At 48.8% G+C, this 26,513-nt stretch overlaps 1 protein-coding gene across 2 annotated transcripts in view; it reads left to right on the top strand.

Moving 5' to 3' along the window:
- LOC139047959 (BTB/POZ domain-containing protein 6-B-like) overlaps window positions 1-22,324 on the top strand; it is a 34,709-nt gene extending 12,385 nt beyond the window's left edge. For both annotated transcript variants that reach the window (XM_070522168.1, XM_070522167.1), the window contains exons 4-5: window positions 12,695-12,986; window positions 19,633-22,324. In XM_070522168.1, coding sequence (XP_070378269.1) covers window positions 12,695-12,986; window positions 19,633-20,004 — 664 coding nt within the window. In that variant the 3' untranslated portion in view covers window positions 20,005-22,324. The remainder of the gene's footprint in view (window positions 1-12,694; window positions 12,987-19,632) is intronic.
- The last annotated feature ends 4,189 nt before the right edge of the window (window positions 22,325-26,513 follow it).

The raw sequence follows: 26,513 nt of genomic DNA, 5'->3' as shown, positions 1-26,513 counted from the left end.
CGCCATTTTCGACCAGTCGGCGAGCCCGCTCGGGTGTTGTCATTTTCGGCCAATGGTAGGCGCCCGTGTGATGGAGTCACACCCGGTGAAGAGAGTCGCTCCTTGGTCCCCCTGCGGTCTTGCCTTGCTGACTTGCAATGCGCCGTCCCCGTAGAGGGTAGGGGGCGATGCCGCCAGGTTGTCACGGCCCATTACAACCGTCTTTCTTCGGGACCCACTTTACCCGCAACAGTGCAGGACGGAAGAGTCCCTTCCCCTTACTTTCGGGAAGAGCCAAGCAGTGAATAGCACCACCGGCTGCACACGAAGTGGGGTCCGCCAACTTGTTTGCACGTGTCGTGCCTCAGGAATGTGGCATCCGTGTTTCTGCGCTCCTTAATTACCTGTGGTGCGATTCGATGTGGTCTGGGGAACTCGAAGTAGGCTCAGGAAACGGCCCCGTATCTAACAATACGCCCCTTTAACGTCGAGGAATAAAGAAGCGCAGAGACGTCAGTCAGTCAGTCAAGAACTTTATTGAGGTCCTGAGGGGTCTAAGCCGTTGGAGATCGCACGCGGCGAGCTCCTTGGGCCGAAACCGTAGGCGACGCCCAAGTCGGGACGGGAACGTGGTGACGCTCCGCCAGTTCTTGGGCCCTCTGGACGGCCTTGAATTGCAGTTTGAGGTCCGGGCTTTTGAGGGCTTCTTCCCATTCGCGCTCACTGGAGAGAGGGCCCTCTGGTAACGCGGTACATTGCCAAAGCATGTGCGAGAGTGAGCAGTAGGGTTCTGGGCAGTCTGGGCAATGTGCCGGAATTTCTGAATTGTAGTGGCTTAATAGGCCTCGTGACGGATACGAGGCCGTTTGCAGCATTCGAAACGCGGCCGCCTGCGCGCGCTCGAGTTTGGCGTGCGGGAGCGGGTATTTCATTCTGCCTTTTCGATAGTGTGAGGTGATTTCTTGATATGTGAGTAGCGGGTCATTAAACTGAATGTCCAGCCCCTCGGAGGCCGTGGGACCGTCGCGGCGGGCAAGTTCTCGCGCACGGTCATGGGCCGTTTCATTGAGGTTGGGTTTTTGCGGGTGGATGTCCTTCCCCATGTGAGCGGGGAACCAGGAGAGGCACCGTTTGCACTCGTTTGAGCTCGCTAGTAATATATGCGCTACCTCTTTCGGTACATTGCCGCTTTCGTAAGCCCGAATTGCAGCACGCGAATCCGTGAGGACATGGGTAAATGTGGGGTCTGCCATGGCGATGGCTACGGCTATCTGTTCGGCTTTAGCGCTAGTGGTCGATTTAACCGATGCCGATGACCGTAACGTTCCGTTGCCGTCCACAACTGCTATCGCGATAGTTGATGTATTGCCGTACTGGGCCGCGTCAACAAATGCGGTGGCTTCACGATCCGCGTCTGTGCGGTCGAGAATCGCGCGGGCGCGGGCCCGACGCCTACCCACGTTGTATAGTGGGTGGACGTTTCTGGGAAACGGTGAGACTTTGTAGTTGTCTCTAATTTCACTCGGTAGGGTAACAGCGTGCTCGAGATAGGGAGATGGGGAGACATTAGCTTCGCTTAAAATTAGTCTACCGGCTTTGGACGAGGATAGGCGGAGTATTTGCGCCATAGTCTGAGCCTCGATCACTTCGTCGATGTTGTTGTGCATGCCTAGCTGATCAACCTTTGCTGTACCTGCTCTTTGTGGAATGCCCAAGACCTGTTTGATGCTCTTGCGCATGAGTGTGTTTAGTTTCGTCTTTTCTGTTTTCGTCCAGTTGTGGGCAGAGGCGACGTAATTAATATGGCTCATAAGGAACGCGTGGTATACGCGCAGTAGGTTATCTTCGCAGAGACCCTTCCTGCGCCCTGAGACTCTGTGGATGAGTCTGATCATATTTTCGGTTTTGGCGGTTAAGTGTTTGATCGAGTGTGCGTGGCATCCGGTGGCTTCGATTAGAAGCCCAAGAATGCGAATGTGGTCGACTCGCGGAATCTGTTGGCCGTCTCTTGTATGTAGTGCGATCGGAAGTTCGTCTAGAGGAGTTAGGTATCGGACTCCTTGGCAAGACTTGCGATATAGTAAGAGTTCCGATTTCTTGGAAGATAGCTTCATTCCTGTCTCTAGTAGGTACTCCTCCGTGGCATCTAGGGCAGACTGTAATGCCTGCTCCATGTCTGCCAGGGAGCCTCCCGGGCTCCAGATGGTGATGTCATCTGCGTATAGAGCGAAATTTACGTTCGGGATGTCTCGTAGTTTGTCTGCGAGTCCCTTCATCACTATGTTAAAGAGTAATGGAGAGATGACTGAGCCTTGCGGTGTTCCGACGGAACCCAGCGTGTAGCAGTCCGACTTAAGTTGTGAGACTCGCAGTCGGGCTTCTCTGTCTTTTAAGAAGGAGCGCACGTACTCCTGAAATCTCTGGCCGAGGCCGAGGCCTGCCACAGACTCCAATATGAAGCGGTGCGAGACGGTGTCGAATGCTCTCGTGATATCGAGGGCGAGGATGCCTCGAACGTCTCTTGTTTTAACGTCAAAGACCTGTCTTTTTAGGAGCAACATGACATCTTGCGTGGAAAGGTGGGGTCGAAACCCTACCATGTTGTGTGGGAGGAGTTCGTGTTCCTCAATGTAGCGTGACACTCGGTTTTGAATGACGTGCTCGGCTACTTTACCCACGCATGAGGTAAGAGAGATAGGGCGTAAATTGTCGAGGTTAAGTGATTTGCCGGGTTTTGGGATAAGGACCACCGTGGCCGTGCGCCATTGCGTTGGTACCTCTCCTGTTTCCCACACGTGGTTGATGTCTTTAAGGAGTAGTGTAATGGCCTGGTCGTCTAAGTTACGTAACATTCGGTTGGTTACCCCGTCGGGTCCTGAGGCCGATCTGCTGTTGAGGTTGTGTAGCACCTCTCGAACTTCTGCTTCCGTGAAGGCAGCGTCTAGTTCGGGAGTGGTGTCGCACTTTATGCTCGGGTAATCGTTGGGGTGAGCGTCGCCTAATGGAAGGTAACGTTTGGCGATTTCTGCCAGGAAGGACTCTTCTGTTCCCCCTTTCGCTTTATGTAAGTGTAAAAGTCGGTCTAGCGCGTGGCTGTGATTGTCCTTTGTTTGGCTGTCGTCTAACATGCGTTTCAGGAGGTTCCACTTACCTCCGGTCCGCATGCGGCCGTCGACCGCCGAACATAGTTCCTGCCATTGGAGTCTTGTGAGCTCCGTACAGTATTGTTCGATATCTCGGTTGAGTATCGCGATGCGTTTGCGCAGGCGTCTGTTGAGACGTTGTTTTCGCCATCGCGCAAGTATCGAGGCCTTGGCCTCGAGTAAGTGTGCGAGGTGAGGGTCAACCCTTGGGACCTCCAATTCCGTTTGTATGGTTTTCGTGGCTCTAGCTACGTCGCCCTTTATCGCAGACAGGAGCTCTGCGAAGGAATCGTACGTGTTCGTGTCTTCCTTCCGTAACTGGCGGAAGCTATCCCAGTCTGTAAGGGTGAAAGACCGGGGTGGGGCCGCCGTGTTTGGTATTTCTGTGCGTATGACGAAGTGATCGCTGCCCAGGTTCTCTTGCGTATTCGTCCATGTGTAGTTTGCTACATTTCGGAGTAGCGTGAGGTCCGGCGTAGTATCGCGTTGTGTCGACGTACCCAATCTGGTGGGGAACCTGTGGTCCGTCACCAGGGTGAGGGACAGGTCGTCGATCGCGCGCGAGAGGTTGTTGCCGCTAGGCTTGATTGTGGGATAACCCCACGACGGGTGGGGGGCGTTGAAGTCCCCTGCGATAATGAGCGGTGAGTTTCGTGCCAATGATGTGGCTTTAATAAGGATCGCGTGGAAAGATTGTTTGTAGTGCGCGGGGGAGCTGTAGACGTTTAGTACAAAAATGCTTTGTTTTAGGAGTCGGTTAGGTACGAGCTCGATTAGGATCGCCTCGATGCGACTGTTTTTCGGAAGGACGTTATGCACGATATGCGCGAATTTTCTATTAACGAGCGTGGCGATGCCTCTCCTGGCGTCCCCTCCTTTTTGGGAGACGGGGCTGTACCCTGAGAGCGTGAGGGTTTCACATAGGGTTTCTTGTAATAGTATTACGTGCGGCTTTTTGGGTTGAATTTTGAGGTACTGTTGCAGCGAGGATTTGCGTTTCGCGTAGCTAGCGCAATTCCACTGCCAAATTTCTAAGGTGTCCCGTGTCGTGTTAGCCATGATGGTTTTGCGGGGGATTTATTGGTGACGAGGGGTGCGTCGTCGTGTCCATCTGTTGTGGCTGACTAGCTTTGTTTTTAATTTTTATGGCGACTTTATTTTCGACCACCTCTACACGACTCGTTAGGATACGAATACTTTCTAGGTTCTCTCGCGTGAGGCGCAGAATTTCGCCTAGGGTGTCTTGCGGTGCATTACTCTCTTCTTCCGTCTCTGGGAGCGGAGGGGGCTTGCGTTTGGCTGTGCTAACTTTTACGTTTGTCTCCTGGGGTGGTGCTTGTTTGGGAGCTTTAAGGTTTTGAATCTCCTGTTTTGCGTCATTAAGCTGCGCTGTAAGCACTTGTATGGTGGCCCGGAGACCCGCTAGTTCCTGTCGTAGGGCTGTGACTATCTCGCTCTCATGCTCGGGCAATGAAGACCGCGTTACCTGTCTGGTAGATGAAACGTCTCGTTGCTGCTGCTGGTGATGTCTCCCTCGTACTCGGTCGGCCCACGTCAGTTCCGTGGGGCCGGATGTAGGGCGCCCCCTGGAGCAGGACCGGCTGCTGCGTCGTCCCCTGGAGCGGGAGCGGCTGCTGCGTAGGGCGCTGCGGCGCTCGGGTGTCGGCGTGACCGAGCGACTCCTTGTGGTCGCTACGGGAATACCCGAGGTGGCGGCCGAGTCCCTGTGACTGGCGCCGCTTGGTCCTTGGGAGCGGCTACGGCCGCGTCGGTTGCGTCTGCGGCGGCGTCTCTGTCGAACGATGTAAGGGACCTGAAACTTGCGCTTGCAGTCCTTGTCGGCGGTGGGGTGCGGTCCGCCGCACAGGGTGCAGTGAGGGGAACACTGGTGATCCTCCGCTGGAGTTTTGATGCCACACTTCCGGCACCACGTCGTACTGGGGTTAGGGCAGACATCCGCGCGGTGACCGATGTTGCCACAGTTGTAGCAAACTTCTGTGTGTCTGCGAAAGAGTGTGCATCGAACAATGCTTGCTCCGCAGTAGATGTAATTTGGTACTTGCATTCCTTGGAAAAGGATTGTCACGGCTGTGGTGTTCTTGATTCTCTTCACCTCCAAGGCGTTGGGGTTGCGTTTCGTGACGATCAGTTCTCGGAGTTGGGAGTCGTTGAGCTCGAGGTCAATGCCTCGGACTACGCCTTTGCAGGTATCATCGGGTGGCGCCGGGTATACTGCGACCCGATACGTAGTATCTTTCATGCGAATTTGTTGCACCGTGGCGTATGCTCTTGCATTACGTTCGCTGGGGGTGCAGATGATGAAGATATTCTGAGTTACGTTGGGGCAGATGGAGTCTTCCGTGAGGTCTTGAGGAGCCAGGGCTGCCGCCATTGCCAGAGCTTGCTCAACCTGCACTGGTGTAGATTTGGCCACGTTAAGACCGTCTCGCGGTCTCACGATTATACGGAACGTGTCCCTCGGTAGCTGAGGGAGTCTCGAGGTAGCGACGAGGCGCTGGTATGCGCTGTTCGGTCCGGCGGTGCGCTCACCGTCCCTTCGTCTGCCACGAGTACTTGAACTTGCTCCTTGTGGTTGACTGGCCTTTACCTTGCGTGATTTGCGGTTATATGCCGCAATCCAGCCCGGGTCATTCGCATCTTCCGGCGATATCGTCTCACCGGGGACGATTTCCATGGCGGCAATGACTGACTTGCGGTGTTAGGCCTAGGCCTACCCGCCTTTGAACGACGAGGTTGAGAATTCGAATGCAGAAAATGTTGAGAAAGAATCCACCCACCGAAATAAATCCGGTATCCACGGAATCCGTGTAACTTGCTGCTTTCGTTGGTACACAATTCACTTCGATTTAGCGTGAATAACCTCGTGAAATCATTGATGATATCGGGAGCCGATGTTTGCACGTCCGCACCAGTCGGCGCCCCACTATTTTTTTCGCGCAGAGACGCTGACGGCATTTCTCATGTTGAATCTAGGTGACCAGGTCGACGACGTTATCGATCGATGATCGACCGTGTCGGAAGCCCGCCATGGCATCTGGGTAGGTGTTCTGGTATTCCAAGTACCACTCCAGGAGTCCTAGGACCATCCGCTCCATTACTTTGCCTACAAGCTCGCCAAAGCGATCGTGCGATATGATTAGAGTCCCAACGGCGACTTGCCAGGCTTCAGCAGTGGAACAAAGCGACTTGTCTTGCAGGTTGCTGGTAGCGTGCCATCTCTCCAAGACTCATTGTACACCTCAAGGACAGCACCTCACGCTCGCTCCCCCAGGTGACACAGAGCTCGGCAGGAAATTCCATCAGGTCCTGGCGCTGATGTGCGGCTACACAAAACTAATGCTGCCTTAAGTTCGTGGGTTGAGAATGGTAGATCCATCCGACGATCACGTGGTGGCGGACAGCTGCTTGAAGGCGATGGAATGAGAAATCCTCTGCCACGTCAATCTCAGATCTCTTTTGAGAGAGGGAAAGCGCCTTGAATAGGAGTCGCTGTACGGGGAGCGTCCGGAGACCGCGCACCGTTCTCCATAGTTGCGATAAAGGCTTGCGTGGTTCTAGCGACTCACCGAAGGCAGTCCACCGTTGCGATTCGAGCTGGTCTAACCGGTGCTGTATCTTCTTTTGCGTGCGTCTATCGGTTCATAAGTCATCCATTGTCTTCGTACGTCGGTATCTTCGTTCAGCACGTCGTCGGATTGCTCGAAGTCGTTCTAGTTCCACATCAAATTCCGTCAGTTTCGAAGAGCATGTGAGAGTACGCACAGTGTCTTGCACCGCGCTCTTGATTGCCTCTTCCAAGTCGAAGATGGATTGGCGTCGCAGTGTTCTTCCATAATAGACTGAAATTTAGGCCACTCCACTCTTCGGATCGTATCCCGTATTTTGGAAGGGGGCAATCCTTTGATCTTAATGTCCGTGGGGATATGGTCGCTTCCGTGGGTCTCTATGTCTGCAAATCACCCTGCACGTCTGACAAGGCTTCGTGAGACGAAAGCGAAGTCAAGACAGCTGCTGTACGTGAAGCCACGTAAGAACGTAGGACTTCCATCATTCAGCAGCCAACGTTCATTACTGGAGGCGAAAGATACCAGAGCTCTGCCTCTTGCGTTGATCATCGGACTTCCCCAGAGTGTATGATGGGCGTTGAAATCTCCAATGATGACCCAGGAATTGGAAGTTGAGGAAAGGATGTCTTGTAGTCTTTTGTAATCAAATCGACTTGACGGAGATAGGTAGGCGCCCACAAAAGTAAAGGTCAAATTCTTTTTCCTTACGTTTAGGCATATATATCGATTATTGTCATTAGGTGGTACAGGCGGATCAGTGTAAGTTAGGTCACGGCGAATAAACACCAAAACCTTACTGTTTTCATAAACAGTTGTCGACATAAACGATTCATATCTGGGGCGCCTGATCGTGTTCGATAAGTTCGGCTCGCAAATGACGATAATGGGAAACATATTGGCATAGAAGAAGCGACGGAAATCTGAAATGCGTGCTCTGAGTCCTCGGGCATTCCACTGAAACATAGCTGCATGTCGAACGTCTTCCCTAAGGACCGTGGCTCTGGAGCCATGGTCTATTCAAGGGTTGCAAGCACCGGACTCAGAGTGTCCAGTACTTGAAGCGCACTTCTGGCAGACGGTGTGTGCATGTTGCTTAGCAACCCGCGAATGGCATTTATTAAAGGCCTAATAAGTGCTATAACTTGCTCATCTGTTTTCCGCGACCCCTCGGATACAGCACCTTGCAGTACTGGGGGCGGCTTCTTCTGCGGCTCTTCTGGTGGTCGTGTACGCGGAAGTGGCGGCCATTCCTTTGTGAAGAGAGATCTGGTAGTTTTCTCCCTTCCAACTTTGGTGTTCAAAGTGCTGGAAACGTCCGCTGATGATGCTGCATGACGAGTTGACTTTTCCTGAAAGCTTCATGTTTTCCGTCGTGAAGACCTTCGACAGTGACGTCGTCTTCGCCGTACTTTCACAGCGGCCTTTTTGTGAATAGAGTTCTCTCTCGCCATTTGTTTAAGAATGGTGATCTCTTTCTTAATCTCGGGACAGTCTTTGGAAGAGGCGCAGTGATCACCATGACACTTAGGACACCTTAACGTGGTTGCGCTGCAGTTGTCTGCTGAGTGGGGTTCGGCACATCGAGGGCACACGGCCGAATTTCTGCAAAAACCCTTCACATGTCCGATCTTCTGACAATTGAAGCATTGCATTGGTGTTGGAATAAATGGTCGAATCTGGTGGCGAAAGTGGCCGACCTTCACGTAGGATGGAAGGCAGTCCCCTTTGAACGTTATCCTCACACAACGTGTGTTGCCGAGGCGACCAACATGCACAATGACGTTGTGTTCACTTGCTGGTTTTATGAGGATTGGAAGGTCTGCGTTTGGTATTTCACTGTCAATGTCATAGATGACTCCTGTTATTGTGGCACCATTCGCTGGCACGATGGATGGGACCTTGATATTTCCCAGCTGCGTTACATGTTAGAGTATGGTCAGCGCGCTCGGGTTCATGACATCGATTGCCAGGATGTTTCACGTAGTGTTTATCCTGACATCCTTGAACTCGTTCGGCACGTTGAACTCGTTCGGGGTGTTGTACATCCCGAGGATGTACAACACCCCGAGGATCATTTACTGAGATTCATTTATTAAGCACAAGTAATTTCCCCTATGTTGTCCTTGGTGTGACTGTTTGTTGGCTTCTTAGAAATCGTTTTGTGTACGTAATTTGATATTTAAAAGTAACGAATTGTCTGTTGCATGACAAGCTCAATCTTCTTTTTTGTTTTTATGTACTCCTGCTCGTGCACGAAGAGGCCCTACAATATGTACTCGTATGAACAGCGCAAATAAGTATTTGCGCACACATCAAAGAAAGTTTCACTTAACCCTATTATGTCACAACACCGTTTCCCACTGCGTAAAATTTTAATACCTTTATCTATGGGACGTATTCTGAAACGTTCGCCGCGGCGAACTTTTCGCACTGGCCACGCCTCCTCCGTAGCGGCGCGCGCTGAATGGCTGCTTTGACAAAACCGGAAATTCAGGTGGCGCAAGTGAATTTCCGGTTTTGTCAAAGCAGCCATTCAGCGCGCGCCGCAACGGCGGAGGCGTGGCCAGTGCGAAAAGTTCGCCGCGGCGAACGTTTCAGAATACGTCCCTATGTTTCCGGTCGTTAAGAGCGCATTTATACAAAAAAAGTTTAGTCCAAGCTATATTAGCATATCTAGTGATTATTGATTGGTTTGATGAACAGTGTTGCCATCTTTTTCGAACATGTCGCTAAACTGAGGCACAGAATTCGCTAAATTTTCTCAATATCTTGCTCGAAGGTCGCTAAAATTGTCGCTAAAATAGTCTAGAGATTTTGATGCTGTTTAGGTGCTCTTTCAACACCACAAATATAGGCTAACACATAGCAAACATTGGCTGTTCGTCCAAGGTGCATGCAGGTTAACAAAAATTTATTAGGAGGTTGTAGAAGACCTAATTTATGTTATTAAAGATTCATTTAGAAAATAATGTAAGATGGCAGCTGAAATCCTGCGTTTACGTACAGATTTTAAGGTTAAAGATTTGGCGCGCTTCAAACAATCACATGTAACCTGATTCTCTCATCAGGTAGGCGCTTTGTAATTTTGTAGGTTTAAGCGCTCGTCAAAGAACTGATCTTGCCTATGTTCACATTGTGTACCTTTGTACAGGTGAGATTACGTTGCCGCCTCTTAATCCATCTGAATGCTCGCTCCGTGCAGTATTGATTTGTCCGAAGGGCGTCAGAAACGGAGGCGATGCATTGATTCGCGTGGACAAGCCCAACTGCAGCACGCCTTTCCACATTTCGTATCTCCTGTTATTGACCTTCTGCGTTGGAAACGTTGCCATAAATTTTACGTTTATTGCAGTAAGTCTTGAAACCTAATTTAGTGCTATGCTCGCAAACTTGTCATCTAATGAAACCTAAATAAACATCTCCAGCAACCGCAGTTTAAAGACCCTTTCCAAAGGTTTCCTGAAAAAGAAAACGCGCATTTTGGGACCACAATTTGAAGCCTGTTTGCCTCATCGCAATTAACCACTCCCTTGGTGAGTGGAGACCACCGTGCGGTACAGCCAATTTCGGGCATCTTTTTTTTCTAGCTTTTTTTTAATTATAACGAACGCTCTCGAAAGTCATTTCTGAACCATCTTTCTTTGAAGCCGCTACGTCTCCAATGATGCTGCCAGGCTGCCAAAGAATTTAGCTGGCCGCTGAAGGGGGAAAAAAATGTGTCGCTTAACAGATTTAAAGGGCCCCTGAAACGGTTCGGATAAATTTTGTAGACGCGTGGAGTACAGCTAAAGTTAATCATTGGCACCATAATTTGTGTAAAACGTCTTGTAATAAGAGAGCTACGGACGATTACAAGTTATCCTCCTGCATAGTCATGCATTTTCTCCTCAACTCGTTCACCGAGTGATCGGGGCTAAGCTCCGCCTTCGCTGGCTCTGCGTCATGATGGCACGTCGTGTCGTCGGTTTCCCGTTCTCTGGGAGCGAGCGCGCGAAACCTCTCCATACTCTCCGCCAGCTGCATGGCAGTCGACCCCAAGCGGGAGCTATCGAAGCAGCGTGCGTTGCGAGCATTCTGTCGCAGCGCCGAACGTGTCTGGTATTCCGGTACCACAGGCAAGCTGGGCGTTTCGACGGATGGCTGCGGGCGTAAACTCAAGCTCATGAAAGAACTTGCGCGTCTAAGTACTTGAGCGGCCTGATCGGTCTGCACGGCCCAGCCAACCTGTTGGCGCAGAGCTTAACCAGCTAAACAAAGCGCTAATATTGCTCTAACCAAGTGTAAAACACTTTAAACATTTACAAAAACAACGTGTTAGCGATTACACTCCCGCGAAAAATTTACGCGAGCAGCAAAGAAGAATACATTTTGTTACTGCTACTGTGTGTGGTTGAGCTCTGTGCCAACAGGAGGCAGCACCGTGCAGACCATGTACATTTGCGCTCCTGCTCATCCCGTGAAACGACACGGTCAAACGGCCAGGACCTGTCCCCTTGCACTTGCGTTTACCCTAATACCGGCCTCGCAAAACGATATTGCGTTAGTAATCTTCTGGTGTAAAGTGACGGCCGCAAACTCGCAAATCGTGGCACCGATCGGATAGCGTAAGTCCGATGCGCTGCAGCCAGTCCGCTCGTCTGCTGCCTTGCAGAGGGACACGATGTCGCAGCTTGACATATTGCCAGTCGATGCGTTTGTAGTCCACAACGCAGGAAAGTCGAATTATAGTGCTCGCGAAAAGACTGAGACCGACCCTGACCGCGGAGCTGTCGTCAAAATGGAGCACGTTGTAACACAAGCAGACGACGCTTGCTGCTTGCCGGAAGTCCTTAAGTGTAGGGAGAAATTGTTCTTGTGCATTCTCTTTTTGTTACTTGCTTTCTATAGAAACAAATTAACTAACACTCAAACTATGGCGAACATCATTTGTTCGTCATAAAAGTGGAAAAATTATCGATGCCGCACCCTGGGCTGCCAAACGGATAGCTCGGCATACTGACCTCAATTGGGTGATTTAGATCATATGGCTGGGGGCGGCTGAAAATTCCGTCGAGCAGTGTGCTGCGATCGGCAGCGATGTACATTTTTAAAACATTATAATAAATTACACGCTTTACGCGGAGCACTTAGATGCGTCAATTAATGATCAGAAGGACCTACTCTAATGACTCAGTACGCTTGTACAAAATCGTCAAAATTGTTTCAGGGTCCCTCAAAATTAGGTAAATCTAGCGTCAAAATCGCTAAAACGGCAACACTGTTGCTGAACCATCTAGTGCCTTAAAGCTCACTCGAGCGTATAAGAAACGGTACTATATAGGCTATCCGTTAAATTTATTGTGCAGGAACCGAACTATTGAGATATCGAACGCGGCGTGGAATATATTGAGGCTGGCACCTACGACTGCCGGCCACTAGAACGAGAACGATGAACTGCATCGTAGAACACGCGTTGTCCGAGTGACTACCATTGTTTTGAGGCAGCAACAACATTATTAAAGGACCACGGTTTTGCAAAGGCCTCTGTTAACTTCGTGAAAAAACGATACGCTACGGTTACGTCAATTCCTACTTATAGGCGGGATCCGCATAATTTTGTTACTTTTAAGCTTTTTGAGTTACATTTTATTATCCCTAGCAAAATACGCTCTGAATCTGGCGACCGGTCTGCTTACGCGTGAGTCGATTTCTAGACATTGCGCTGCATCGCAAATCAGGTACCGTATGTTCGGCACTCGTTTACATTATTTTAACTTCACTGTTTGTCGCCCGCTATGTCATTGCAGGGGTCATTTTATTAGCCGTGCATATTATTAACGACGAGGCTTTGTTTTTCATTTGCCTGCCATGCTGTACGTCGCTGTATTGTATTGCGCCATTTAGGAAAAAGAAAACCTTCGGGACTTACCCGCGTATCTGCCCTTGTATGTTTGGCGAGATGTTCGTCTGTGACAGCCATTTTGCAACCCCGCTTTTGTTGCGCAGGTACGTGTACGCGGGAGGGGCCAGGATCGAGAATTGCTTTGAAGCCTTGCACACACATGCTGCAGCTGAGAAATATCTCTTCGAAGAGCTGACAAGTGCGTGCCTGGCGTACCTTCGCAAGCACGTCGACGCCAAAGAAGCTTGCCTCATGCTCGACTGTGCCTTCGAGAGCGGCTACGGGTCGCTTGACAAAGTGGCGGAGGCAGTGCTCGCTAGGAACGGCGTGGACGTGCTGCGTTCCGATACGTTTTTCAATAGTCGTCTGGAAACGGCGCATCTTGTTCTGGACAAGGTAACAGTCAGTAGCGTGACGAGAGTTTCATGCCAAGATTGCTTAGCACGAAACCCTGCTGTAGCATGGGCTGCATTCCTCCGAGCGCGATTCAGAGCAAGAAACAAAAACAAATCGTAGGCGCCCGGTGTCACGTGACTGGGCTACTCCAATTGGCGGCGAGGAGTTACGGAGTCGCCATCTATCGGAAGCGACTCGCTGGCGTAGTATGAAGGATCACGTGGCGCGCTCCTCATAGGTTTGGCGTCATAGGCGTTTTGTTCGCCTGTTCACCTGGTCAAAAGCAATCGTTCCGGACTTATTTTATAGGAATCGCACACATTGTGCAGATAATGTCTGCCGTGTTGAGAAATGTCAATGAAATTGTGTGCTTTTGTTTTCTACCTATTCGCCCCAGCGTGCTGCATTAGCTTACAATAAACAAGGTGAACGCTGACCGGCGTATATAAAGGATTAAGACGCATGTTCCAGGTTACTTTTAAAAAAAAACCTGGATTATCAGCTTGAAACTTAACTGCGTGGTTAACGTGAACAAGCTGCGAACGGTAGCCACGAGACGAGCGATCGCGTACGTCGCATCACGTGAGCGATCGGTGATGACGAAAGTTTCGGTGTGCCGAACCAGAAACTTCTGGCACAGACCGCGTTTGCTAAGTGGCATCAGAGCCGTGCTGTGTCACCCTTGTCGTACGACACTTCCCGTTGTTGTGAGTCGTTGCTGATCTTGGAGAGCTGCTGGGAGGTAAGCATACCTATCTGAGCTGTGTCACCTGCTTCCTCAGCAGGGCAGAGAGTCTGGGCGATAAAATAGTTCACGTGAGTAGTAAAATGCAGAATGGGGTCAAGGAAGCTATGCGGTGGACGAACGTAATGAAGTGGAAGTGACGGTAAACAATGGTTTATTGTTGTGCAGTGTTTCAGGCGTACACGATAAAAGGCAAGATGCCATGAGTTTTTTGTTCCTAGAATCTACGTACACAAAAGGATATTCATCAAAGTTTGGTTAATGCGCTCGACGAGGCCATTTGTCTGCGGGCGATGCGGGAACTCGTGACCAAGCTGGCCAACAGATACGCAAGAGCTCTTCGACTACGTCGGCCGCGAACTGGCGACCGCGATCGCTCACATAATGTGGGCCTTTAAGACGCATTATAACAGTGTGCAGCAAGAAGCACGAAACATCGACAGCCATGGCCGTTGGCATCGCCGCGGATTCAGCATAATGCGTCACTTGTTTGGCGTAGACCGTAATCCAACACTGTAAAAATTGTGTTTTCTGAAAAAGGGTGTGTTCTTGCCGCACGTAACACCCTTACCGTTAGTTCCTCAGATATTTATAGAGGCCGGCAACGGAGCTCTACCTAGATGTGCGATGACAAAGGCTTAATTGGAAACTATGTAATCAGTCTGACAGTCTTGGGCTGCGCATAAAACTATCCCACAAGAGAATTATACAGGGAGAGCTAGGAAACTCTCCTGTCAGATACTTATGAGCGCCCAAGGGTGTCACAATGGTTACATATTTTTCAACTGGATCTTCTCTCATCGCACGTCTAGTTAGAGCTCTTTTGTGGTCCTCCGTAAATTTTTGTAAGGTCCTAACGGTAAGGGTATTAGGGTAAGGGTGTAAACAATTTTACAGTGAACGGTCGTCGTTAGTTGAGTGCGGGAATGGGCTGAGAAGGTCGACTCCAACCATTTCGAAAGGAGATGGTGGTAGTGTTACGGGGCGAAGGAATTCGTCCGGATCAGCAGTGGGGCGCTTATTTGCAGTTGTAACAGACCACATACCGTATACACTCGTGTGAGAGCCGCACTTTCTTTTCCGCGATTTTGATGGGGTGCGGCCCTTCCACGCAAGTGTGAAATTTTGTTCAATTTTAGATCCACGTATGGAAAAACCTGTTTAATCATGCCATATATACCTAGGGATGGGAGATCTGGCATCAAGTTGCGGACATCCTCGCTAGATGTCTTCATCGGTATCGCTGCTCGGGCTCGGCTCGTCGCCGCTGCTCGGGTCATCCGCACGTTGATGTATCCGATCGTCCTCTGTGCCGTCCATGGCATTGGAAATCCCGGTGACCTTAATCCTCTTTACGATAATGTCCGTGGACACCGCACGCCACGCGTTTAAAATCCAAGAGCAGACGAGCTGAAGTGACGCCCTGCTTAGTCGTCCGGTCGGCGTTTTCTCGTGGTTGCCCGCTGCCATCCATTCAGGGTACTGGCCTTTGTATTCTGCCTTAAACGGCCTATTAATAGACACATCCAGTGGTTGCAGCATGCTTGTTAAACCGCCGGGGATGACCGCCAGATGCGTACGAGGTTCTGCAAGAGTTGCCTTCACGCGCTGTGTGAGGTGGCCACGAAAGCTGTCCAATATGAGCACGGCCTTCCGTCGCAGCAGGCCTCCCAGCTGGTTAGCCCACCAAGTTTTCACCCAGTCCACCACTAGTTTATCGGACATCCAGCCCATTTCTTGCACTCTGACGATGATTCCATTCGGGAAGCTATCCTTGGGCAGCGTCTTTCGCTTAAACACTACGTACGGGGGGAGCTTCCTTCCGTCCGCTGTGACAGATAGCATTACAGTGCAGCGCTGACGCTCGGCACCGGTCGTGCGCACAAGGACGCTCTTCGCGCCGGTTTGCTTGACCATCTTGTTCTCTGGAGCATCGGACCAAACAGGCGTTTGGTCCGCGTTTCCTATCTGGTCTAGGTGGTACTCGTGCTCCGCTCGCCGCGCGTTAACAAAGAGGTGAAACTTGATCCCTTTGTCATCGTACTCGCGTGGAAGTCTTCGGCAGAGTGTTGCCCGGCGGCGGATGCTGAGTTGTTGCCGCTTCATAAATCTCCGAAGCCATCCCTCGGTTGTCTTGAAATCCGTAGGTGAAATGTTCATGTGGCGTGCGACTGCAAGGGCCTTGACGCGGAGCATCTCGGTTGACAACGCACAGCCGTCTTTCCTGATGTCCGTGACGCATTTCGCGAGCTCCTTCTCGAGTGTTGGAAATTTGCAAGGCTTGTCGCGGAATGATTTGCTAGTCTTGTTTGTCGCGGCCAGCTCTTCCTTTTGGTCGCACCAGTGAGGCACGCACTTGAAATTCCGGCCGGCTGCACGTTTTCTATTCTGTTCGGCGTATGCGACAACTTGAAGTTTCAACGCAGCATCGTATGCGGTTAAGCGTTTTTTTTTTTTCGTTTCCATCGCAAGCGGTTGTGCTATGGGCAGTCCTCAAAGCGAACGGCGGCACAAAGGATCAATGGCGCTGGCGAGAAAAGCGACAAGATCTCCCAGATAGTGCCGCGCTTCTGAAACTCACAGATAGCGCCGCGTGACGAAACCGCAGGACAGCTATTGCCATCTGGTGGCTGCCGCGAAATGCGCGCCGTACGCGAAACGTGACGACGCTGCCGTTTGCTGGCGAGATTTTTTTTTTCAAAATTTGCACTGCCAAGTTAGGGGGAGTGGCCCTTACACGAGCGCGGCCCTTAGTCGAGTGTATGCGGTACTTTTCTGTATTCTGTCGCAGCCTACACCAAGTAGAATGGGCTCTGAATGCGGTGGTTTGTTACTAGTGAAACTCATACGCCCAGTGGTCGCGTCGCGCGTAACGATGCATTTGAGGCCTCAAGGTCTTCTGGTCGAATAGGAGGAGGCGGTACCACATCAGCCTAGTTCTTTTTGCCGAGCAGGTCACCTTGGACGACGAAGCCATTGTTACCTGTCGGCTGAGCACCTTAGGAAAAGAGGACATCCAGGCTACGGTCGTTGCGTTGCTCTTCTAGAAACTGGCTAGATCCGGAAAGGAATGTCATAACTAGAGAACCAGAAGTTCATTGAAATTGTCGGTGGCACATGTACTTATTGGTGGAGAGCCTTGAAAAGCAGTCGCCGTCCGTATGACGATGTCCACTCTCGTAACAGACTGTGAAGTCAAATTCGTGCAAGCGTAGCGCGCAGCGACCAAGTCGACCAGACGAGTCATGGAGACCAACCAATCAGCATGGTGAATAATCAGAAATGATCGTGAAACGGTGGCCGTTGGCATATGGATAGCACAATAGGAAAAAAGAATGATGGCACTCATGTTCAGTGACGGTGTAATTGTGTTCGAACTTGCTGAATGACATGTTGGGCGTCGCCAAGGCGTTGGGCGAGGACAGCGCCAAGGCCTATTCCTTTAGCGTCGACGTGCAACTCTTGCGGTAGAGGGGTGGGAATCAGAGTATGCGTCTAGAAGAGCTGGAAGAGAACATGAACTCGAGTTGACGAAATAGCATAGATAAAGAAGCTTTAATGAGGGAAAGATAGAGGACGGAATCGCATTCTGCTGTCCAGGTAAAAGGCGCACCATAGCATGGCAATGAAGTCAGAGTCTAGGCCGTATTGGCAAAGTTCGGTACAAAACGTTGAAAGTACTAGGAAAAACCGAGTTAACCTTTCAACTCGCTTTGTGACTGCGGTTATATAATGTCGGTAATTGCGGTGGCCTTTTGTGAGTGGTCGCACACCGTGCTTGCCCGCTAGATATCAGCGCACTAGCGCGATATCACAAATTAAGTGACATTTCTTCGACTTGAGGGTAAAGGCATTTGCTATTTCTTGGGCCTCTTGGTAAACTGACTTGGAAAGCATATTTAGCGCCAGCAGACAAGGACAGAAGGGACACGACATCACAATGTGCTAATTTCAACAACTTGATTTTCAGGAAACACACACCTATTTAACCCATGCACAGTGGTGCCACCTCATCCAAATCTTAGCCATCCAAAAAAATATCTAACAAGTCGACCGAAGGGGCACCAATACACTTATCACTATTCCGACAGATAGCCTGAGCCTCAATAATCTATCGCACATCTTTATCTTTGTCCTTAGCAAGAACTCGGCAGGATCCATACACCGGCGCACAGCCGCATTCCTGACAGTGAGATGACAGATGACCGTATTGCTTATATTTCACGTTTAGGCTATGTTCCCGTAATCGGTCATTAAGACACCTTCCTGTCTGTCCGATGTATTTTTCCCACAGGACAGCAGGACAAAAGAGAGAGAGAGAAAAGGGGAAAGAAGGACAGAGAGGCTAGCCAGTGTTAATACCGGATGGCTAACCTGTGCTGGGGAAATGGATAAAGGGAATAAAAGGAGAAAGACCCAATGGCTCAAGCCCATGGCTTAAGCTATTGGATAACTGGTAAATGAATAGACGTAGGATGCCTCACGGCGACGCTATTACGAGAGGAGAATGATGAACCTGGAGTGAGGACGACGAAATGACCGCGATGGTTTCAGAATGATATTGTGAGCAGCGATTGCATGACGATGGTGTGTCGACGATGACATGACAGTCGGATGAGAAGTTGCATGACGATGACGCATTCAGAGGAGAACGTGATTGATTATTTGTCTGTAATAAAAGTTTTTACGTGGCAGAATAATGCTGTTGACGCCTTTCGACACATATAGGACATGGCTCTGCCGACTATTAGCTGGAAATCCACCTGAGCGGCATTTTTATCCTTCCGTTGCTCGCCGTGGCAAATTTTCCACTAGCCACCGCAAGTTAACCAAGCGGTAGCGGCCCGGTGTCAGACGCACGCACCACCCTCCTTATCCGATCATCTACTTTCACTGCCGCTAGTTTGTACCCGACAAAACCCTCTCCGCTGCTGCGTACTCATCGTCTCTTGTCGGCTAATTCGATAAAGCTGTCAAGGCAGACAATGCTATCCGTTTTGATAATGAACAAAACCGATTTTCTATACATGAGGAGAGCGTATGATTGGGCGGTTAAAGGAGCGCTGCGGGTCAATGCCCGGTGCTTGCGTCGGCGGTTACGTAAATGGAAGGTCAGGGGATTGGTGTGAAAACACATTTTAATAATTTTACGTCATAGGGTCCCTGGTACACATCCTTGACGATCCCTTTCGGAAGATGGCCAACCTTGACCTCCTTCGTCATTTGAGGTTCGAGGGCCTTGCAAAACTTAAACTTAAGCACTTCTTCGTTGTATGCTGTGCGCCGGGAAGTTATGGTCGCTGCATTAGCGTTTGCCATGTCCACTTTCTAGCCGCTGGATCCCTGGAGCACTTTATTTCATCTACGAACTTCTCTCACGTTGTTATCGGTCCACCTTTCGCCGTATCTTCAGCAACAGCCGTCGAAGGCTAGTGGCTCGATTTATTGGTCCCACGGGAGGTTGAGGAGTGGGGAGCTGTCGCCGTTGGAAGCCATCTCTCGTTGTAGACTCAATTCGGCGACTTCAGCAAAGCTCAGATTGCGCCTCTTTGGTCGGTTGGTTGTAGTTCTTCGGGGGCGTCGTTTTATCTGGTTACTCCACCAGAACTGTTACGATGGGATATGCTTTGGGTTTTGATTGTGCTGCACAGAACTAAATCATGAGCTCCTGAAAATATTGTCAAATTCTCTGTCGCGATATCTCTAGATGATTGCAGGTACGTTTTTATTCAAATAATACTGCCCTGTTTACGTTCGGATTAAGTTTAATGCTAACTTTATACAAGCTAACAGCTCCTTATACTTGCATTTTGAAGGCAACATTTTGCGCAATGGAAATTACAACAATATATCTGCACGTGACAAATGTATTCGTGTATGTATTCGCCAATATATTCGCAGGTGACAAATGTACCGGAAATTTGGATAGTTCGTGCGGCGCTCAAGTGGGCGCGATCATTTTGCAAGGCGGGTGCCACAGACTTCAAGACGACCATCGGTGCCTTCCTGCCGAAACTGAGGTTCTTGGCGCTGTCATCGTCGGAATTTGTCGAGTTCGTCACCTCCGAGGACGCGCAAGGTGTGATGGGAAAAGAAGACGCGTTCGCCATTTTGTGTCACGTGATCCACGAGGGGCCCGCTACACTGCCGGAGTGGGTATGCCGGGAGAATATGCCACGCCGTCTGACGACAGATGACCCGACTGTCTTGTCCGAGAGCGACTGGTCTTACTCGGATGAGAATGACAGCCCTTACATTGACAGCGACTTTTGAGAGAGTTTTAGGCCCCAGGTGAACTGATTTCACCACTCGAACGTACGTGCAGTGCAGAAGATATCTTGTTCAGCTACGACTGTGCCTGTTTGAATGAATGGTGTTGCGCATTAAAAAGATATACATTGCGTAACTGTTGGCATCAGATTTCCATATTTTTTAGTCATTGAATAAATATGTAAGTAAAAGTTAGGTACCAAATGTAGAAGTTTTCAACTGCGAAGCAGAAGCAGACCCAAGATTTTCCATTGGTTCTGTCACAACATTTTGATTTGTATAACTTCATCAGTTTACGTTTAACCACTACGCGGGAGTTTTGCGAAAAGGGCTCTTCAGAAAGCACAGTTTTCTTTATAAAATGCTTGCTGCATGCATAGGATAGGTTGGAGAAATGGTAGTAACTTGCCGAAGCAGCGTATTTATCACATTTCGCTCATGGCGTACTGATCCGTGCCAGTTTATTTAAATGCGTTTGTTTGCTTGTTTGTGTGCTTAAATGGAAACGTGCAAATTTGATGCTTAATTTAAAGCAAAATTATTCAGTATATTCACACGATTTTTGTGAAAGCATAGGCCGGTCTATACAGCAAAGGGTTCTCCCAACTCTCACTGGGCCTTTACTCTTTTATAAAACTGCAGCCGATTTTACGCAAATGTAGACAACGATTGTTTATATTTAGCGCCTCGCAAACGTTTCAAGAGAAAAGTACAAGCAAACCTTGCTCTCATGTCACTGTTCGCAAAAAGTTGTTCATATATATATACACACTTGCCGAATATGACAGCGCTGCATTTGTTGTCAAAAACCAACTTAAATATCGATTTCGGAGCGTTGAATGCTTTATTTTCCTTTCATCTGTGCTACCGTATAGGGTTATTTATGGAACGAGCGGCATTTATATTTTACGTGCACATAATCATGAATGTGTGTCAGTACTCTGTTAAACAGGTTCCTTTGTACGTGAAGTGTTTTCTGTGAAAGATGTGCTTCTTTAGTTTTTGAAATCCTCAAGCTCTAATTCACGTGTTTTTCAGCGATGACAGTGTCAGATTATTGAAAGAAAGTTATTCAGGGCGATATTTACTGAAAAACATTCAGCAATGGTGGACGCCAGAACTTGCATGGTAAGTACATGTCAAATAAATACGTTAATTTTGCAAGTTTACCAACTTTAGGAGGTGTGCTGTCATCACATGACGTCGACTAAACTTCGTTACTGAAGGGATAACATTTTAGTGGAAACGTTGTGCATATGGCCCAGCTTTCGTAAAGTACGGATTCTGAATGTGTCACGAAATGCATTGTGTTTCCATTCAAGTGTTTTGCGTGCGGAAATTCCCTGCACAATATCTAACCTAACCAGAAATGTTGCAGATGTTGAGTTTTTGAAACTGGTGCAAATCACAGAGTTCCGAAAACGAAATGTTATGCGTTGAATAGTGTCCGACTTCCGCAATGTCAACATCCCTCCTAATGACATTAATGAGAAAACGTAATATGTGCTCAAGAGGTCATTAACGCTCATGTTGGCAATTTTTGAGCAAAATCTGACGTCCGCCACTGTTCGGTAGCTCATTCACCTAAAATGGTCTCAAATCTCTCATGTTTAATAACCTCAAACAGACCTCGCAAAAACGGAAGCCACGAACACGAGATCACAACGAATATCAAACTGCGCCTTTCACAGTCATCTGCTTTGTGTGGACCCGCATGTTGCACTGTTACAAGGTTTAAATCTAACCAGCTAGCTCAAATGTGTACACTATGGGCATGTTGTGGTCGTTTCCATACAAAAAAGTTTGAAGATTGCTGTCAAGTTATTGCGATTGTAATTTCTTCCTCACTGTACGCTAACGTTACACGGCATCCACACCACTTCTGTTCCTTGGAGCCATTTCACCAATTTCTTTGAAACAGAAGCATTCTGTTTCGGCAGTAACAAACGACTGACTATATTAAATTTCTGGCCCTACTTAGAACTTAAGGAATATTGAGGGTTTACTTTCATATACATAGGGGGCAGATGGGATATCATAAGCAATCCTTTAGGCGTCACAACCATGAGTTCTAGCCATGTGCCCTAAGCTGCAATCGTGTATTGTAATGTACAAATCTTCTCACACTGTGGGACCCGAATTTCGGTTGGAATGGATGTATGTATATTGTGTATGTGGCTTCTTTCACTGTGCTGTAAGTGTAGTTATTGTCTTATTTACAACTGTTACTCAGGCGATGTCAAGGCCTGACAGCGCAAGTGTGATTGCTTGTGTACTTGTATTTCCACCGTTTAAGCCTTCGATAAATGACGTCATGTGAGGTCTTTTGTGTCTTTTGACTTGACACGCTCACTGTTGGCTGATTTGGCAGCGTAATTGCTTTTTGCCTTTTCTTTTTTATGCATTCGTACCTGGCACGAAGTATTTGCTGGCATCACCTGAGGCACTGTTGTGTTGCGATAGCAAATAGTTGAAAAAAAATAGAAAATTTTCAGGCGATCCCTGCGGTTGTGATTTCAGTTGCTACGACTGTAGTGGGCTCTCTACAACAGGCACCACCATCATCTCGACGACAAATCGTGATGCGCATAACGCCGGTTTATTCGGCTACAGCATTGCCGGCTGTGGAATTAAACATGCATGCAAGGAGGCAACCACTCGGAGTTCATGTGTGGGGCAGGCTTCACGAAATAAAAAAGTCGACAACCGCCAACGCGTCACTGTAGATCAATTTTCACCCTGAATGATCGTTAAGGGTGCATATCGGTCTATAACTGACGCCCGTGCATAGGTAAGGGCGTAACACTGTGATCTATAGGCAAAAAACAACATGAAGAGTGTAAATCGCTTTACAAAGCGCTCAATATAGTGGCCTGACGACAGTGGACGTTGGAGTAATTGCAAGGTCGGCCGGACAGCGAAAACCAAGTTTCGAACTTCTAAGCGGGACCATTGTACGTGTTCAAGAATGCTTCAGAAGGACAGTATCGTGGAAACTCGGAAATCTACTCCCACTTGAAGAAACAACTCTAAATCAAATGAGGACAGGGATGTGCGTACGGGCGCTGAACCAGCGCCGAAGCAAAGCAGAACCACCGCAGGACGATCGGCATCATCTCAGTTGAGGAAACCTGCTGCAGCTTGAAGGCTTCACGCAGTGAAAGCTTGGCTGAACCTGAATTAGATTAAATAAGTACAGATCACACATTTTATCTGCTTCTGTGTAGCACACGGGTATATATGCGAGGATGAACAAATGTGATCTCCAGTGGTGAATCTTCCAGCATCCTAGAGCATGAGTTAAGCGATTTGCTCGATGGAGCACGTCTCTCTAATAAATGAAACGTTCTACATATAAGGCGCTAGTTCATGTGCATAATTTTACAGCTCCTGTATTGCGAAATGTCTTCTGCACACCGTAGAAAAATGTTTAAGAAAGACAGAAAAATATGGCAATTTGTAACATATACTTTTACTTTAGCTTGTTCTCTGTCTGATCTCAGCGCAACTGTCTGTTTGTTTCTTTCTGCAATTTTTACACTTTCTTCCAATAAGGGGCTGAGAGTTTGCTCCCGCCATAAAGCGTGAAATTCTGGAATGTGCTTGCAACAGATCATGCATATAGAGAAAGGAATGCTACGTGGAACATACTAGATGTGACCGCTGACGAGAGATGTGGTGCCAGGCACCTGGCACTGCGCGGCACCATCCACTCTACAAGATTCGCGGCATGACTCGTCCTGGTTGTAACTGCAACTTAGGTAGAGAGAGAGAAAGCAAGCACACACAGAGAGAGAGCAAGCACACACACAGAGAGAGAGGTGTTTATTACGATAGAAAAGCTGAGAGATCGGCTTGAATCAATGTTCTCACCTGTTACTCGGCGGTGGGGGAAGGGTAAAAGGTGCAGACAGAAAGAAGAGCGAAGCCGTTGATTATGAGGATGAAGATGGCCGTGAAAATCTTGCACGCCCCAAGACTCTTCAAAATCTCCTGTCCAGCCTAGCTGCTCTCATACAAAACTTTGTTGAGAGCCTTCAGACTATCAGGCTGATGACGAGGATCAGGCGAAGGTCCCAATTGAAACTTTTCAGTTAATGGTCCAACGACAAATTTTGACGTGTCTGTCGGCGGTTTTCTCTGCACATCAAATCGCGGGCAGATGCACAAGAGGTGTTCTGTCGTCTCAGGAATACGGCATTCCTGATAACACGAAAGGCAGGGAGGTCAACCAGCCGAGCACCCGGTTTGCTATCCTACACTGGGGGTGGGAGAAAGGGGAATGAAAAGAGGAAAAAATGGATAGAGTAAGCACTGAGTGCGTGTCGTACGATGTACAGGCCCTCTAGTAACTAAGACCACTTGACTCGTGCATACTAGGTCCATCACCTATACTTGCGGGCCTGGTGAAGCCGCAACACACAAGTCTTAATTGAAGATTGTAAAGAGACAAACAAACGTTATATCGCTTACAGTATTTAATAAATTTTCACTTTAATGTATGGAGACCAAGGGTGCGATCTTGTACGCGTTCCAAACTCGAACGGAGGCGGTCCGTTCTTTCCGTCGCGAAATTGGCGGTCCGTTCCGTTGCGTTTGTCCGATAGCAGACAACACGGAATGATTGACAGCAGATATCACTTCACAATTGACGTCATGGCGTTCTTCACCGTTCAAACTGACCAACCGTGTGCGGCTCGGTGGAACGGACCGCCTCCGTTCTATTTTGGAACGCGTACAAGATCGCACCCCAATTCTGTTCAAATTAGGAAAAATTATGGCGGGCCATAAAGAGAAAAAGACCATTTCTAAAGATATTTACTCATTTCTCTTTATATTGATATTTATCTTTACACTTATCTGTATACTGTAATGGCCGACGGCGGCAGAGACGAACACGTACGCACCTTCCGGCGCCATTAAGCCGTTCCGCTGCGTGGCGCTTCCGAGAGCTCCGTGTGCCTCGCCTCCCTACCTGGACGGGATGGCAGCGGGAAATAAAGCGCTGTCACTCGGCCGTCATCGCTCCCACGGGGAGGTCAACGGGCTTCCCCCGTAGCAATGCTCCTATGAACCAGGAGAGGCGTTTGATTGGGCTGTTCAAACAAGCCTGCGGGTCACCGCCCAATGCTTGCGTCGGCGATTGCGTAAATTCGACATCAAGGGTTTGGAATAAAATCTTCACGGAATACTTTTACGTTATACGGCCCCTGTTTTTTGCACACAGCACTCGTGCCGTCAGCCGAAGGCAAGAGGCATACGAGCAGATCATGACGGTGCGTCCACTTGGAACCAGTCGCTTCTTTTGCAAGCAAACACACTGCCCATCTGTCGCCTCTCTGAAGAGACCTTCTAAACCTTAATTCACGTGCGGCAAACCGTCGTCCATAGCTTGACAGCACGGCGACGACGACGGCAGATGCACGTCTCGAACGGCCGCATAATTGATATTGCAATAAAACATAGTTAGCACGAGGACTGCAGCAACAAAAGGTAAACGAAACAAGCATTTTTAGTCTGCTTCGTTTCAGAAGACCACGTATCAGAGATCACTTGGCCTGGCGAACCTGCAAATACCGAATCAATTGCAAGGGTTAAGAGAATGCTTCAACCTCAAAAGCTCCTTTATCCGAATATATGGGAACGGAGGAGTCTTTTTATGCAGGACACACCACCCCGGATTTCGTAAGGCTTACCTCACGAGAAGAAAAGCTTGAATTCTACAAGCTGTGGGGCGTAACGCTTTTTATTTATGCCATCAACCTTTATTTGTAGAAATTGCCAAATATAGAATAACTAAAGCATCGTGTTTGCGGTTCTGCAATGCATCAATAAAACATATATTACAATTTTGTGTGCACCTACCGAAAGATATAAAGTCTGAGCAGGAAACATAGGAAAGTTTTAAACGTTGGTTGCAAGCTTATGCTTCACATTTCTTTGCTTACGATGCAGAACATGGCTGCACAACATACGGCCCACGGTGAAACTGAGACTTCAACGTTGTGCGTGCGCTGGCATCAGCGCATGGCCACATGCGACAAAAAAAGACAGTTTTTCTTTGCCAGTGGAATACCCAAAATGAATTTTCAAAATTTTAGTTTTCAGTAAAATAAGATCCTACACCCCGAACATTTAGAAAAATACCGGAATGCCTCAGATCAAACTAAATAGTTTAACAAGAACGCTTTTCTACGGCTAGCGTTGGTTTCGCTTCTTAGGAGGCGTTCCTGCCGTTACGTCCTGCACGAGAACCGTAGTTCGAGGCTTTGTATTAGGACACAATGAATACCAAGCCACTTGTCAACGAAACGTATTAAAGGCATCATAATAAGGTGATATAATAATGATTCGCGAACTGATTTATTAGCGAGAGACTGTCAGCCCTATTTACAACACCGGGACTCGGTTGCAGGTATATCCACGAACTTCTAAAACACTGTAAGGGCTCAGGACGCAACGTAATTCTGACCTTTTCGCCCTTAGAACTGGAATCAACCTGACCGGCAGTG

This window comes from Dermacentor albipictus, chromosome 7 (genome assembly GCF_038994185.2).
Source record: "Dermacentor albipictus isolate Rhodes 1998 colony chromosome 7, USDA_Dalb.pri_finalv2, whole genome shotgun sequence".
Taxonomy (NCBI): Eukaryota; Metazoa; Arthropoda; class Arachnida; order Ixodida; family Ixodidae; genus Dermacentor; species Dermacentor albipictus.
The sequence above is the reverse complement of the archived record's forward strand: the minus strand, read 5'-3'. Positions and strand labels throughout refer to the sequence as shown.